The following is a 17,664-nucleotide window of genomic DNA, read 5'->3' on the forward strand; positions in this document are numbered from 1 at the left end:
TACTCATCAGCCCGAAGGCTGGTTGGATCCTCAACAGCTCCGCCATCAGCTGTCATAGATGGCCTAGGCATCACTGAAGAGGAGTACTAAGGAAGTGAGGAGTGAGGTAGTTTCCCGTTGCTTTCCTCATATGATGTGAATGTTAAAAATCAAATAGAGAAATAATAAATCATAGTTTAAGTAAAATATTAATTTTACAGAAACACCAAAATTAAGTAATATTCAATGGTATTTGCATAGATTTTTAAGTAACAGAGGGAACAGCTCACGCGGAATTACTTATTTCTCAAAAAACACGAGTAAGTGAATAGTAACCTGGGCAGAAGTAGGTGGCGTAAGTGTAGGTTAAGCCCGTTAACATGACAACATGTAATGACGTCAGACTCTTCTTCAGAACAATCACTGCCTTCGTAATATACAGGCCGTACTGTAGAAAGCGCGCCAAGCCAATCAGCTGATCGATTGAGGTGAGCTAAGTGAACGTTACAAGTTGTACTTGTGAATGTAATCCATAAGGATTGGGGGCATTCTTGCATTCTTAGGATAAGGTGACCGTTGAGAGACAAAAATTTATGTTTAAGTATATTGCATGTTTTTTTCTTTAAATCCCATCAGGATTTACGTAAACAGCTGTTATTAAGATAATGAGTCCTCATAGTTTAGATTAGGCATGGTATCTTCACGTGGTGAGTAATGTAAATTCAAGGGACGTAATGCTTCTCGTGGAATTTATTAATTTGTTATCGTACAACACGTTTTTGTGAAAATATATTGTGCTAAAAATTTAAATACAGTGTGTGAAAGTACGCATTTGCCACAACGATTAGAACTTGTGCGTACCACGGCGAAAATACAACTATACAAGTAAAGAGACATTCATATTTTCATTTTCTTCGTAAGGGGGCAGGTTACCTTTATGAAAAACGAAAATCCCAACCGAAAAAATACCTGTTACAAAGAATAAAGGTGTATGTTTCACTCATTTTCCAGAGCTGGCGATGAGTTCTGCTTTTGACTTTCTTTTTTCACAGATTTACAGCAGAGCTTTTTATTGTTGATACAGAACAAGTATAAAAGTGGACAGCAACCAATGGAACCTACATTTGGTTATTTCTTGGGTTCGTAATGTTGGGTACGCGCTGCCTTTTCTCCCCAACATTAATGCGAGTAAGAACCATTCCTCGGCAGTTTCCGTGAATGTGGGAAGTAACTAATAGATCTAGCTGATTAGTGCATTAATATTTGGGAAAAGATGGGCTATTCCTAAACAAAAAGTGATACAAATGTTTATATAGAAGAAAGGGACTCAAGGAAGTATTCGAAGGATACTGCCAGAAGTGTCAACAACAACAAAAAAGCAAGAAAGCTACTGTATTTTTGGTCATCTAGAGATATGGAAGTAAAATGTATTATTGCACGTTTGTTGTCTCCATATTTGTATTAATGCATAAAAATTATTTGTTGGGCACATTGTCGAGTAAAACACTGAAGCTTTGACCGCGTAGATCGCACTTCAAACCTACTTCTCCTAAAATTACATAGACTTAACTTACGACTTATGATGCGATTGCAGGTTTTAGTGATTTTACCTGTAATATTAATACAACATTTGTAAATATTTCATAATTACAAAAGGTACAGACGCATCATGTCCTTGCATTACACGGGTCGGACGGAGGAAACAGTTCGCCTCTTTGTGTGACGTCATCGGAGGTACAGTACGGCCTGTACATCACGAAGGCAGTGGGAGAACCAATCAAAAAACATTATATTCCTTTTTAAAAACATTTGAGCGAAATATTAAATAACTTACTGTGATTTTAAAAATGCAGGACATTTAGGGATTTTTAAAAATTCAGTCACGATGTCGGGATACATGCTGAAATTCAGGGCAATCCCGCTTTTTCAGAAATTACGGCAACCCTGGTCGGAGTAGGCTTTACTGAGAGCCGAATCCACTTGTCTGGTATGAGATGAACTGTTACCAGACTGGGGAATTACATTCAGCTGCAGAAAAACACAGTGCCACTGATGAAATTAAGATTGTTTGAGGATGACAGCTCCATTGTTGAGACTCTGCCAATTTGCCGATGATCGGGGTTGAACCCACCATTTCCGGAATGCAATATTAGAGCTATTGTGAACCGAATCACGCAGTGAAATCTCTCGGTAACCACGGAATATTCGACGAAAACAATGTAGGCACATTTGCAACTAGAACAAAGTTTACTGTATAAAAATAAAGTGAAAACCTACAGATAATATAAACAAAATTTAGAAATAATTAAGTCATAGATTAGACAATTAAATGTTCATTAGAAAACAAATTCGAAATAATCAATCCTGTTAAGTTTAATATTTGCTTCATCCAATTACTTTACCTCCTATAAACTAGGACTCGCCCAGTATATTTCAATAAATTCTTAATAGAGCGGTTTATTCTCCTCATAAGTACGGCCTGGATGTTTATGACCTAAAAATGTTAGAAATATGCAAGCATTTATGACCTGAAATTTATTAAAATATGACAATAAATATGACATTTTTGGTCATATTTTCGAAATTTTCAAAATTTTGCCACTGTTTAAATTAACATTATATTGAAAATATACTTTTAAAATGTAGAACATTCAATAACAATAAATAAGTAACATTATTCATTTTATTATTATATTTTGAATTTATTTCATTACTCATTCCAAAGTTATCTCTCGACTCTGCACAGAATAAAAATAAATGTCATATTTTGTTGGGCGACCAAAAAGAATTACATTAGCAAATTAAATATATTTTAAACTCTTCAAATAGCAACAATCTTCTATTTTCACCCAACATTGACTTGTAACGGGAAAAAGACGCTCAACATCGCAGGATGTTTATTGGGCCATATTGGAAACATGTAAAATCATTAGAGCTCAGTTGAGGCTCACCTTTCTATACATCTCACCCTCCTAATTCACATAAATATATATTTCTAAGAAAGAAAAGTAAGAAATTACAGACAATAACTAGGAGATGTGAAAAATCCATCTTTGAGATGACTGAAAGCAGATATGCGGAAATGGAGTAAAAACATTAACATATGACAAAAACACGAACATTCACGGGGAAATATAACATAACATGAAAAATTACCGGAAAATGACAAAAAAGTTAAAAGAGCCAAAATATGACTTTATATGACATGTGAAAATCATGCTTAACTTGTATTTTCAACAGAATTTAATCCCCTTTTTATTTGTTTTATTGCCTTGTCTTTAGCATCATAAACGAATTTGAGGTTTTCTGTAACCATACAGTCAACAATTTTTTGTCCATTTTCATCACACTCCTGATATCCCCAGAGAGTATAATGGCTATTGAAGTCTCCACCGATGATGCTTGGATGTTGTAGTGAGGGTAGGTTTGCAGAAGGCCAGATGAATCCTGGTGGTTTATATAAGTTGATTATCGTCAGGTTACCCATTTTAACTGTGCGTATTTTTGTACATATTTTGTAAATAGCTGATATTTATCCTTTCACCATACGATAAATAAATAAATAAATAAATAAATAAATAAATAAATTTGTTTTATTTAGGAAACCAAAATAGGGAGATGCCGAATTACAGAGTTCCACAATGGAAAATAAGTTTGCAGTGGAGTAGCACAATGCAAACTGAAAGGTAAATGAATGAAAGAACAACGAAGAAAAATCATCTAATGGCAAAATGAGCAGAAGAAAGTAAAAGAACTAATAAGATAACTCTACTGAAACAACAATAAAAATGAAAAGAAGGAAGAAAATTACAGTATGATAAATACAGATGTTACGTTATGTGCAAGAGAGGAGACAGCACTGAGAAGAGAGAAAAGGAATATGAAGAAAAAGGAGCTAGGTTAAATTAAGGAAGAATAGTTTGAAGGAAGGATACGAAGAAAAAACGTCCAAGTTCCTGTGAGAAGACAAAAGAGTTAAGAAGGGCTGGAATGCACATAAATAACGTTCTTTGAACAACAGAGGGGCGGGAATACGGAATATGAAGGGGTTTTGCGAGTTGGGACATTCTTTATCTCTGATTTCTGATAAATTTCCTGTGTTTAAAAAAAATCCAAATTCTACTTTCATGTTTTGATCCAAGGATTTTTCTGAGAATGTATTTTTTTTGTAACCTGTCCTCAGTTACCCAGGATTTCGGATGCATAATGTGCCTCTGGTTTGATGGCCATATTATTATTATTATTATTATTATTATTATTATTATTATTATTATTATTATTATTTACAACTTAATTTACGTCGCACCGACACAGATAGGTCTTATGGCGACAATGGATAGGAAAGGGCTAGCCCCAGCATTTGCCTGGTTTAAAAACTACGGCTGGCGACAGTGGAGTACGAACTCACTATCCCCCGAATGCAAACTCACAGCTGCGCGACCATAACTAAATGGCCACTTCCTCGCTTATTATTATTATTATTATTATTATTATTATTATTATTATTATTATTATTATTATTATTATTATTATTATTATTATGTACCGGCATTGAATGTTCAATAACATGGCAGGACAGAAGTGTCCAGTGTTCTTTAAGCTGACACTGTTTCCTCGTTGCACGACTTCGCCTTGCCCTACTTCCCCGCAATGCAAGTGAGCGCCTAGAAAACAAACTCTTGTAACTCACAATGAAAGTGATGATGAGAACTTTCACTCTCCAGCCAACACCGGGCCTTGCGTAACTCGAGTGAGACCAACACCATACTGCGTCAGGTAGAACAAGGAAGGCGGCAAGATACTATCCGTCTCAGAGATATAAGACTCAACATCAACAAACCTTAACCACGTGCGCACAGTGCTACTGACTCTTGTGAAAACATCTACTGCATCACCCTACACTGCACTACTGCCATTTTCAGAAGTATGGATTATTTATTTATTTATTTATTTATTTATTTATTTATTTATTTATTTATTTATTTATTTATTTATTTATTTATTTATTTATTTATTTATTTATTTTATCAGTGGCCTGAACAAAGACCTGGAGGTCATGCACAACATCAAAAACAAGAAACTTGAGGTTTTGGCCATATAATTCGAAATGCTAAATATAGACACATTCAGCTCATCTTACAAGGTACAATGGAAGGAAGGAGAAGTAGAGGAAGAATGAGAATATCTTGGCTACGGAATCTACCAGAAAGGTATGGGCTCAGTACCACCATTATTTTCCCGAGTTGTTGAGAACAAGAACCAGATCGTCCTGATGACAGCCGGCATTCAATGAGGATATGGTACAAGAAGAAGAAGAAGAAGAAAAAGAAGAAGAAGAAGAAGCTAAGTTAGGGCTCGTGGCCCTCTCTTACACTTAACCACGTAAATTACAAGATAATACATATATAAAGAAATGTACTATTCTATTATAAAGTAAAAGAAAAATGAAAATTCTCAGCGTGTTCCATCCATTCGGTGGGATGAGGAATGGAATGAATGAAGCCACAATTTGGCGGCAAGGACAGAATTGTACCGGCTGCCGAAGCCTGTCTAAGTCCACTGGGGCAATGATTAATGATTGGCAGATGAAATGAAATGATAATTGGAGTGTATTGCTGGAATGAAAGATGATAGGAAAAACCGGAGTTCAAGGATTACATGGTCTTTCGACCTTCTTTTTCTCGTAGTGGTGATACGTTTCGCAAGTGGATTTGCGTAATTTTTTGGCAGAATTTGGCATATGCCTGTTGCTGAGACTACGATATCTTCAAATTCCACTGCTCACATTCAAGTACCCTACACAGCAGAGACCACGGTTCTGCTTACATTGTAAGAACGCAACTGCCTTCTCCTGTGACTAGCGAAGAACTGTCACAGCACCATCCTGTTGTCACTCGACGTTAGCCCCTGACGGGACGTACTAGGGCTTCACGGCCGAACTCTTTCGGAGCACGCCGAAGATGTCCGAACGGCGTACTCTATCTTTGAGTTGAGAATACAAAAGAATGGACTATTGGAGAACTTCAGAACGAACGAAGTGAACCAGTAGCGTTTATATGAGCTACACTACTAATACATACGAAGGGAACCAGGCAGTGACGATTTCATGTTGACATAGCAGGAAAGTGCATATACAAGTGCATATCTTTTCTACTCTGGAACCATGATATAAAACGAAGCGCTAATAGAACTAATAAATGTCTTGCAGCTCTTCTATATATTAAAAAAATTGATGAAAACTAAAGTCAGTCAGTACGGCCATTCTATCCGTTCGATTTCCTTCATTTTTTTAACTGAAAGGTATTCATGCACAGATTTGTCATCAGGCACTATAAATCACTTAACTTTCGCCTTCCTCAAATTATTTGATTTTTCAATTTTTTGTCTCTTTGAAGCTATCATATCCTTGGCTCTAATTAAGGTACGGAGTTCGTTTTGACCTAAGAACACTCAGTGGATCAAGATCTTTCATTTCAGCTCTTAACTATTCAAATTGGTTGATTCTGAGGAAAATTATGAGTGCACATTCAATTTGACGTCCCATTTCTTCAACATTTTTTTCACATTGAAGCAATTAAATATTTCGTTCTAACTGAGGTACGCAGTTCGTTTTGGTCTAAAAACACTCGGTGGATCAAGCGCTTTCCTTTGAGGTAATAACTACTTAAATTGGTAGATTCTGAGAAAAGTTATGAGTACATTTGTCTCCATGACGAAGATCTTTCAAGGACTTTTCAACAATTCAGCGCGTAGTGTTGTTCCAAGGAACGTTTAATTCAATTTCTTTGTGTGATGTATTTTCAGATGTTTTGTTGACATAATGTTACATTCTATTAGCGCAGCAGAGCATGTTCTTTATTTCATTAACTCGAAACTTTGAAAATACGTCCGTGAGGATAGTAACGAACAACACCATACATTGCGGGCGGATCCAGCGGGAAACTGCTAGTTTCTTATTAATGAAGAAAAACGTGTTGCCGGTGTTCAGCACACAGCTGACCATGTGAAGCTGCAGTGGTGAAAATAAACAGACAAAAATGTTCTTCAGAATAGTTCAGTTCAGTTAAGTTAGTTCGTCTGAAATACCCGATGTATGAAACCGGAGTACGCCATTCGGAAAGCTTCGGCTTGCTCCGTAAGGCTTCGGCCGTGAAGCCATAGTACGTCCCGTCAGGGGCTAACGTCGAGACCTGTTGTCGGCTGTAGTGCACCACAGTGACACTAGGCGACCAGTCCACGAACTTAGTGACTGTACCACTTATTAGTCGCTGACCAATGATATGCGCATATTAGTTTGAAGAGGTTCTTAAGTTGCATACATTTTGTATTGATATTCAAATTCCCTGCGGTGTAGGGGTAGCATATCTGCCTCTTACCCGAAGGCTCCGGGTTCGATTTCCGGCCAGGAAAGGTATTTTTACCTGGATCTGAGGGCTGCTTCGAGCCCATTCAGCCTACGTCATTACTAAATGTGGAGCTGGCGACCACACGACACCTCAAAATCTGCAGGTCTTCGGGCTGAGCAGCGGTTTCTTAGAAAGCCAAGTCCTTTCGAGGGTGTTGTACCATGGTCTCTGGTTTGGTTTTGATGTCGCTAAGTGTAAGAGGAGACCATGAGTCCTTACTTAGCCACTTCTAAGACAGCTAAATGAATTTCAGAATTCACACAATTTTTTGATCTTTATCGAGCCTCCGTGGCTCAGGCGGCTCTCACCGCTGGGTTCCTAGTTCAAATCCCGGTCGGTCCATGTGAAATTTGTGTGGAACAGGTCTTACTCCGCGTACTCCGGTTTGTCCTGCCATCTTTCATTCCAGCAACACTCTCCACTATCATTTCATCTGTCATTCATTAATCATTGCCCTAGAGGAATGCGACAGGCTTCGGCAGCCGGCACAATTCATATACTTGCCGCTAGATGAGGGCTTCATTCATTCTATTCCTGACCGGTTAAATGACTTTCATGGATTTTCATTTTGATCGTTATATTTGATTCTCTTAATTATGTTTCTTTCTTCTCGAACTGCCTTGATTGGAAAGTATCTCATTTGTTATCAAGAAATTTCTATATCTTATTTTGAGAATGCCGACATATCAATATTTTCATTGTAAATCGATAATGAATAAAATATCGATATTTTAGTATATCCGAACGTCTCTATGTATGACTATTGGCCATAATGTTTCTCTCAGAAAAAAATTGCTTGAAGATTTCAAGTTCCTGTTGATGTTTCTGTTTACAGCCAGCTGGTTGAAGCCGTGCCGGCGGAAAGCTCCTAATGAAAACGACTGCCTCCGACATAGCTTTCAGACCATGTTCCCAGCACTGGCTGTAGGTGAGTACATACAATTCAAATACAATTCAAGCATTTGTAACAATTTATCTGGAAACGAGCGTCCGGATTTTTCACCAGTGTCAGATTACTCCTAACAAGCCTACGGTCCGTAACACGACGTCATAGGAAGTGTTGCATACATGCCAGGGGCTCCCATAATATGTGACTGAATATTTCCTCCCAAGATCAACCCTTTTCTTCCCCTATTTCCTCCAGACCAGATATTTTAAATATACCAGTTCCCTCTTGTTTCCTTCAGTAACGCGTAGAATTCTGTAATATATCGGACGATAAAAAGAGCATCAGTAAATTCAATCATCAGCATTTAGGACTGTCGCCCAGGTGACAGATTGCCCATCAATTGTTTTCCTAGCCTTATTTTAAACCTTTTTGAATGAACTTGGAAATCTATCGAACATTTCCTCTGGTAAATTATTCCAATCCCTTACTCCTCGTCCTATAAAATAATATTTGCTCCAATATGTCCTAGTCTGCATGTATAATATTTCCTACTTTTAAAAGCTCCGCTCAAGTGTATTCGTCTATTAATGTCATTCCACACTATCTCTCCGCTGACAGCTCGGAACACGCCGCTTAGTCGAGTAGCTCGTCTCCTTACTCCCAAGTCTTCCCAGCCCAAAATTTACAACAACATTTTCGCAACACTACTTCTTGGTCGGAAATCACCCAGAACAAATCATGCTGATTTCCTTTGTATCTTTCCCAGTTGTCGTATCAAGTAGTCCTGGCGTTGGTCCAATACATTCGAGCCATGAATTTTCGTAAACATCGCTAGAAGAGAAAATAATAGAAAACGCAGCGTCATTCAGGTATCCTGGAAGTCAGATGATGTGGAACGGAGAAATGAAGAGCAGGATAGTTATGGGAAGAGTAGAGCTTGGAAATGTGAACGAGCTTCCAGTCACTAGTCAGTCAACGTAGGGATCTATGGACGCGAAACGTGGATACTTAAAAAATGTGCAGTATTTTTAGGCCTTTGAAATATGGGTGTGGAGAAGATTGGAGAAAGAGAAATGCATAGGTATGGTGAGAAATAAAGTACTACTGAAAGAAGGAAGTCAGCTCCCAGATGAAACTATCTTTACATCTGTTTTCAGACCAACTCTGCTTTACGGAAGCGAAAGCTGGGTGAACTCAGGATATCTTATTCATAAGTTAGAAGTAACAGACATGAAAGTGGCGATAATGATTTCTGGTACAAACAGGTGGCAACAATGACAGGAGGGTACTCGGAATGAGGAGATAAAGGCTAAGTTAGGAATGAACTCGATGAATGAAGCTGTACGCATAAACCGGCTTCGGTGGTGGGGTCATGTGAGGCGAATGGAGTAGAGGGAGACCAAGACTGCGATGATTAGACTCAGTTTCTAACGATTTAAAGATAAGGGGTATAGAACTAAATGAGGCCACAGCATTAGTTGCAAATAGAGGATTGTGGCGACGTTTAGTAAATTCACAGAGGCTTGCAGACTGAACGCTGAAAGGCATAACGTTCTATAATGATGATGTATGTATGAAAGGTTGGGTATTTCAGTAGCAAGCAAACCTCTCTCCACACCTCTTCCTCTGTCTTTCTTTCTCACTTCACGATGTGGGATCCAGAATAGACCGTAGCGCTATCCTTTGCCTTATGTATGTACTAACATATGAAACTACCTCCTCCACGAGGTAGTGAAAATTTCTCCATGGTTTGTATCCTTTATATATTCTAATTATTGCATAAATATTATGAAATATTGTGATCTGTTTTGCAGGAATTCCCGAGATCGGAATGCCGCGGTTTGAGCCTTTATTCATCGATAAGATCGCAATTCAGAAGGGTCAAGGGGCCGTGACAATCTCAGGAAGCTTCCAGAATATCCTGGCGCATGGCCCTAGTAATTCCACAACATCCTTCGTCAAGTAAGTTACTATATAACAGCTCAGGCTTTTTTTTTTCTTATTTCGGGGAACCCGATAATATATTGAGCTAAATCTTGTGAAATCCTGACTGCCTAACACATACATTAGTGTTGTTTAGTAGATGAGCCAAATTACTGTTCATATGTTTTCAAGGAAAGTTTAGAATGGTACAGCATTTGTTTAAGTAGTGCCATGACCAGTGGCGCCTTGTGCAGAATATCAGTTGTGTGCTGTAACCCATCCCCTTCCAAAAAATAAAAATATTTAGAAACATTTGCGGCTTTCCAGAGGCTCTCCACTGAAAAAGTACACAAAGGACCCCAACACATATACACATTCCTTATACAAAACTAATTAAACACACAGTAACACCTGCAATGACAAAATATCACGAACTCATAAACACTTAGTGTGAGCGCGGAAAAACAGAACTTCTCAATGTTACCAAAATCATTGAAATAAAACCGGCAATGTATTAATGTAAAATTAAATGTTATGTTGTTATAACGAAATTTACAAACTAGATATTTTGTAATTATAGGGAATCACAATTTCTTCTCCTTATTTTGACAACGTAAAAAGTACAGTTTTTATAGTTAATCGATTTACAAATGTGGCTATGGAATAGGCAAGTTGGCAGTATTAAAAGACCTGGCTGGAACAGCTGATGGCTTCCTCCACAGTATTTTGTTTTCACGTTTGCTTTGAGCGATCCCCTCTTAAATACAACCACTGAATCAAGAGGATGCCATCTGCCACGTTCTCATTTCAGTCCAAATGCAAGTGTGACCAGTGCTGTGGTCGAACGAATGACTGTGAAGTAATGTCTTGGCTGTTGTTTCCACAGCACATCGGAAAAGTTGGTCACGCATGCGCAAAAGGCAGAGTTCCTGCCTTCTAGCAAAAAGCTTAGAAATTCTCGCTGAGCTGTGATCTGCACAGCACCCGGCGTGGAGCGCACGACTAGTTACCTGATTATGAGGGGAGTTGAACGATTTCCTATTCTTTGCCTGACGTTTTTCAGTGCACTGCATTTTATTGTATATAATGTTATTGAAGTAATTTATTTTTCAAATACACAATGTGCAGCAGCACTTCAGCACCTAAGGTACGCCCGCCCCTGGTCATGACTGAAATGTTGGGATTTTTGGCGAGAAAATCGAATTTTCGGTTTTAATCTCAGAAATCCCACAATTCCGTTATCAGTTTTGTACCAACGCCATTTTTACAGCTGTAAATGCTGGATTTAAAGTGTAGTGGTACAGCGTATACAGAGCAAGCCCAAATAATTTTCTCTCACTATGTTGCAGAATATTGGCTTCAAAGTTCTTTCGGATAATATTTCAGTAAGGCACTGTAATATATTTACCTTGTAGTAGTCCTACGCTGTGCATAAGAGGAGAAAGATATCTGAGGGGGTAACTTACAGTGCAGAAACATTTTAAAGCAAGTCATTATCATCATCATTTCCCCTGCCGGGTCGTGGTATTTATGGCACCATTGTCTCAGTCTAAATTTCGTCTTCATATACCACCCTTCACTGATTCAATCCATCTTGTTCTAGGTCTTACTCTTCCTCTCTTGCCCTCGCACTTTGCCTAAAGCATCTGCTTTCGAATTCTCTTCTCCTCCTTCCTCTCTATGTGTCCTAACCACCTTAATTTATTCTTTTCAACTCTCTCATTTAGCATTCCTATCCCAACTTCCTTTCTAACATCTTAATTTCTCACTCTATCTTTTCTACCATACTTCTTAGGAATTTCATCTCACTGGCTTGAATTCTATTCTCTTGTCTGCTAGTCAAAGTCCAAGTCTCAGCTGCATAAATCAGCATGAGTACATAGTACATGTTATATATTATCTTTACTTTTCTTTGGTACATCTTTGCTCCAAACATGTTTTCTTGCACTTTGGTGGAATGCATTACTCTGCTGTACCCTCCTGCTAATCTCCATGTCCATTTTGCATTAATCCACTTCCTACGTATTTAAAGCTGTCCTTCAATTTTCACAGTGCCCTTTCCTTGCCTTTCTCCTCTCGACATCACCATAGCCTTGATTTTCTCTGTACTGATCTCCATGCCATGCTTCTCAATTTTTTCGTTCGGTACATCTAGTTGTTGTTGCACTTCTTTGCTATTCTTTCCCCAGCTCACACATCATCTGCAATAGCAGTATCTTCATCTCTTTATCTCCATAGTCTTCCTTTGTTTCCTTTACAATTTCGTTCATGACCACAATAAACAAAAGAGGTGACAGCACACTCCCCTGTCTTAGTCCATTCTTATTCCAAAGCCATTCTGTCTTTCCAACTTTTTAAAACTTTCAATTACATTTTTCCTGCTCATGTATACAATGCTCCTTGCGACAGAGTTCTTATCAGATTCACCTGAAATTTTCAGATAAAGTTTCAATATGTACAGGAATTAAAAGTAGTTTTGCATTTTATTATCAGTCGAATATTACCTTCATATTTTTGCTCCTAAAATAGCACCAGATTAGAAATGGGAAATCACTGATACGTGTTATAACTCTTATAGTCTAAAAACATTATGAGAATAATGTAATCAACAAAATTATTGTAAACCAAAATTATAACATCATTTGTTTCATTATGCTTTGTCCATTGTGGCAACATTCAACTGAGGGAAGTCTTTTTACATTTACAAAAATGTATATTGTACGAGCAATAAAAAATTAAATTTCTTATGCCTCCAATATTTTATACCTGACTGCAAAACCAGGAATTGTTCTTAAGTACAGTATGTGAATATATTTTATAAGTGTGCAAAATACAAGAAGAAATCCTACAACCTGTTTCCCAGTCAGTGACCGGGTCAGGGATGGAATGAATGAATGAAGCACCATCTTGCGGCGAGGATAGGAATTGTGCCGGCTGCCGAAGCCTGTCGCACTCCTCTGGGGCAGTGATTAATGACTGATAGATGAAATGAAGTGATATTGGAGAGTTTTGCTGGAATGAAAGATGACAGGGAAAACTGGAGTACCCGGAGAAAAACCTGTTCCGCCTCCGCTTTGTCCAGCACAAATCTCACGTGGAGTGACCGGGATTTAAACCTGAGCTACGGAGGCTTCAGGTCTGCAAAATAATAGTCCAGATATAATGAAAACTGCGCCACTACTAGCATTTTCCATGCAACATATAAAAACTATTTCTTAATAACTTAGCAACAAATGAAATTATCAACTTTAAATTTTGTGTGGGGATATATGTTATTAATATGTGTTTGTTTTGTAAATTTGGTTTTGATAAGCAGAAAATTGTATATAAGTTCAAATTTTCAGTCATGAATCCCCTTAGTAAGAAGGCGTTCATTTTAAATTTACAATTAATTTATACAAACGATTATTAACAGAATTGTTTTTAGTTGTCTGTTTACTCTTCAGTTCGAAGGATCTTTTTTTACATCGCTATGCCCGAATAAGAATAGAATAAAATAGTCAAAGAGTAACCATTTATTGTAATCCAAAATGCTTTTACTTATAACAATGTGTTTATTTCATTAATCGAAACTTTGCAAATACATCCGTGAGGATAGTAACGAACAACACCATACTTTGTACATTGCGGGTGGAGCCAGCGGGAAACTGTTAGTTTATATAATATATATATATGAGATATTGGGATTTAAATATAATAACCTGTATTCATTATATATTTAGTTATTAACAATATATTAAAGTACAACGTGCATCTTACCCTTCATAAGTAGAATTAGTGCTAACTTTTGAGTCACAAGTCTGTAGACAGTTATCTTTCAACATACTTTATGAATGCAATGTTTGAATTGTATTCATGAATTCATGAATTAAAAAACACTCTTCTCTCCCATTCACGGATAGCCACCAACCGGGGGGAGAGAGAGATATGCTCGAATAAGGAGCGTGTTTGAACTCATTTACCTATTCTATGCCTTCATCCTCTCACTAAGCTTCTTCTTGCATTCTTCTGTCCAGGTGTTAGTGTTTGGTTTCGTCTGAAAATAGGTGATTATCTATTGCTCATCGGAATTTACTTGGCGATGTTCATTTCCTGGAGGTCTGTTTTTATTTTACTAAGCCAGTTGTTCTTCGTTCTTAATGGAAGGGCAAGGTTGAACATTCTTTAAACATTCTTTTAATTATTTTATCCTCGCTCATTCTGAAAATATGCCCATAGAATTTCAATCACTTTTCCGGAAGGTGCGTGAGATTTTTTTCGGCATGACAATATATTTTCTGAGATTTCCTTTTCATCCAGATTCCATCCTTACAAATTGGGCTGAAGACTTTTCCGAACAATTTTCCTTTCTTGTCTTTGATTAACTCTCTACCGCCTATGATTACGGTTTCCGATGCATATAATGCTTCGGGTTTGGTTACTGTATTATAATGCCTAAGTATAACTTTCCTATATATTGATTCATTTATCTGTCTCAGCTTTATCCTTAGTTTTGACAAAATGAAAGTGACTGAGGTATGAGCGATGCTAGTAATGCCATTACTTATGCAGCCAGTTCCTGCTTTATAAATGGTGTGAAAATGTTGCTTATAGAATCGGCTGGTGCATTCATTTCAGTAATATGTAATAGCATATTCTGGCTCGGTGAGGAAAACAACGGAAAACTACGCCACTCCTCATTTCCTTAATATGCCTCTTCAGTGATGCCTAGGCCATTTATGACAGCTGATGGCGGAGCTGTTGAGGATCCAACCAGACTTCGGGTTGAGGAATAAACATGCATCCATATTGATTTTATGTTATATGAATTTCGTGGTTCGGTAGGCTTTTTGTAATGTTGTGATTTTCTGTGGTGTAGTGGTTAGTGTGATTAGCTGCCACCACCGAAGTTCCGGGTTCGATTCCCGGCTCTGCCACGAAATTTGAAAAGTGGTACGAGGGCTGGAACGAGGTCCACTCAGCCTCGGGAGGTCAACTGAGTAGAGGTGGGTTCGATTCCCGCCTAAGCCATCCTGGAAGTGATTTTCCGTGGTTTCCCACTTCTCCTCCAGGCAAATGCCGGAATGGTACTTACCTTAAGGCCACGGCCACTTCCTTCTCCCTTCCTTGCTTGTCCCATCCAATCTTCCCTTCCCTCCACAAGGCCCCCGTTCAGCATAGCAGGTGAGGCCGCCTGAACTAGGTACTGGTCATTCTCCCCAGTTGTATCCCAGACCCAAAGTCTGAAGCTCCAGGGCACTGCCCTTGAGGCGGTAGAGGTGGGATCCCTCGTTGGAGGGTAACTAGATTAAGAAGAAGAAGATTTGGTGATCCTAATTCAGTGAGGTCTTTCTCTACTTGCTTTGATCTCGTACGTTTGATGTGCAGAAATTTGTGTATTCGAGTATTCGATATCAGTACGTCTTGTGTTATTCATTCTTACCAAATGGCTTAAAAATTGGATTCTGCGCATTCTCATTGCATCAGTAAGTTTAGGTATTTTTAATATATTTCCAAGTTGGGTGTCGAGTAATGTATTCCATTTTTAATTCTTGCTCTAAGATTTGTCTCATGATTTTCCTTTATTTAATGTCTAATGGGTCCTTAAAGTTTTTATGATAACAATTGAGCGTTTATGAAGCATTTTACTGTTCCAGGACAAGTGTTGAAATGCAATTTCCAGTTTCTGAATTCTTGAAGCAACTGATTTATTTTCATTGTCATTTTCAGTAATCCATTCATCTAAGTAATTAAATTCCTTTACCGTTGCAATTTTATCCATATCTTTGGTAAGATCAGGTGGAGCAGTTTTGATGTTTGTCATATGAGATTTTAAGTCCTATTTTTGCTGCTCATTCTTCCAGTATACCAGTCTGTTCATGTGCATCAGAGATGTACTTGCCACTTAGTGCCATATTATCAGCAAACGCTAGACAATCTATGTAAATACCCTTAATGTATTATTGTTATTTTGTCTAATATTTGTAATTAAACTGTGTTATTTAACAATAAAAGTGAGCTATGTTAACATTTTATGAATGCTATAGTCATATAAAATAAGCGTTAACCTTTAGGTTAAGGAAAAAATATAAAATAAGCGTTAATCTTTAGGTTAAGGAATAAATATAATATAAGCGTTAATCTTTAGGTTAAGGAATAAATATAAAATAAGCGTTAATCTTTAGGTTAAGGAAAAAATATAAAATAAGCGTTAATGTGATAATGTATATTTAATTTTGCCCAACGCAAAAAATAAAGTATCGATTAGGTGGTTCTTTAATTATACTAGTTGCTATAGTCATGTCATACTTGTGTAAATCATCATCATCTTCATCATTTATTTCTTATTTTCTATTATTATACATTGCATAGTGACACTTCCTCAAGGGGCAAAAGATCTTTCTAGGTCGACGCCCCGAACAAGTAGCATTAAAAAACAAACACTTCCTCAATTTAGAAGTTGTCTAAACTACAAAGTATACCTAATACTAACTAATATTGTGTAATCTATATATATAAAATAAGAGTTTTGTCTGTACATTGCTCAGAATTTGTAAAGAATGGTATTTCTGTATCGGTCATGTCCACAGTAACAAGAAAATGCATTTTTTACTTTTCCGTAATCTGTCTGTCTGTCTGTCTGTCTGTCTGTCTGTCTGTCTGTCTGTCTGTCTGTCTGTCTGTCTGTCTGTCTGTCTGTCTGTCTGTACACGCATCACGAGAAAACGGCTGAAGAGAATTCAATGAAAATCGGAATGTAAAGTCGGGTGATGAACCGCTACAATCTAGGCTATAAATGATTTTAATCACGCTGAGTGAAATGGTAGTTTAGGGGAAGGCCTGAAATTTAATTCTCAAATATTTATGTTATTAGTGGTCGTGTCTTAATGAAAATCGCTAGACAAAGATGGGAAATAATTCGCTACAATATAGGCTATCCACGCTGAGAAAAATGGTAGTATAGGGGAAGGCCTAAAATTTAATTGTCAAATATTTATTTTATTACTGGTCGTATCTTTACGAAAATTGGTATGCAAAGTCGGGGAATAGGTCGCTATAATCTAGGCTATCAATAATGTTATTCGCACTGAGTGAAATGGTAGTTTAGGGGAAGGCCTGAAATGTAATAATATATATATATATATTATATATATATATAAAATAAGAGTTTTGTCTGTACATTGCACAGAATGTGAAAATAATGGTATTTCTGTATCGGTCATGTCCACAGTAACAAGGAAATGCACTTTTTTCTTTTCCGTAATTTCTGTCTGTACACGCATCACTAGAAAACGGCTAAAGAGAATTTAATAAAAGTCGGTATGCAAAGTCGGAGCATAAGTCGCTACAATCTAAGCCATAAATAATTTTATTCACGCTGGTAGAAATGGTAGTTTAGGGGAAGACCTAAAATTTAATTTTCAAATATTTATGTTATTAGTGGTCCTATCTTAATAAAAATTGGTATGCAAAGTCGGAGAATAAGTC

General features: G+C 37.4%; 1 protein-coding gene across 1 annotated transcript in view; it reads left to right on the forward strand.

Moving 5' to 3' along the window:
• The first annotated feature begins 670 nt into the window (after positions 1 to 670).
• LOC136885631 (circadian clock-controlled protein daywake-like) overlaps positions 671 to 17,664 on the forward strand; it is a 42,918-nt gene continuing 25,924 nt past the window's right edge. Inside the window, exons 1-3 of the mRNA XM_068230279.1 lie at positions 671 to 686; positions 8,221 to 8,313; positions 10,089 to 10,236. Coding sequence (XP_068086380.1) covers positions 671 to 686; positions 8,221 to 8,313; positions 10,089 to 10,236 — 257 coding nt within the window. The remainder of the gene's footprint in view (positions 687 to 8,220; positions 8,314 to 10,088; positions 10,237 to 17,664) is intronic.

Source organism: Anabrus simplex, chromosome 14 (assembly GCF_040414725.1).
Source record: "Anabrus simplex isolate iqAnaSimp1 chromosome 14, ASM4041472v1, whole genome shotgun sequence".
NCBI classification, from domain to species: Eukaryota; Metazoa; Arthropoda; class Insecta; order Orthoptera; family Tettigoniidae; genus Anabrus; species Anabrus simplex.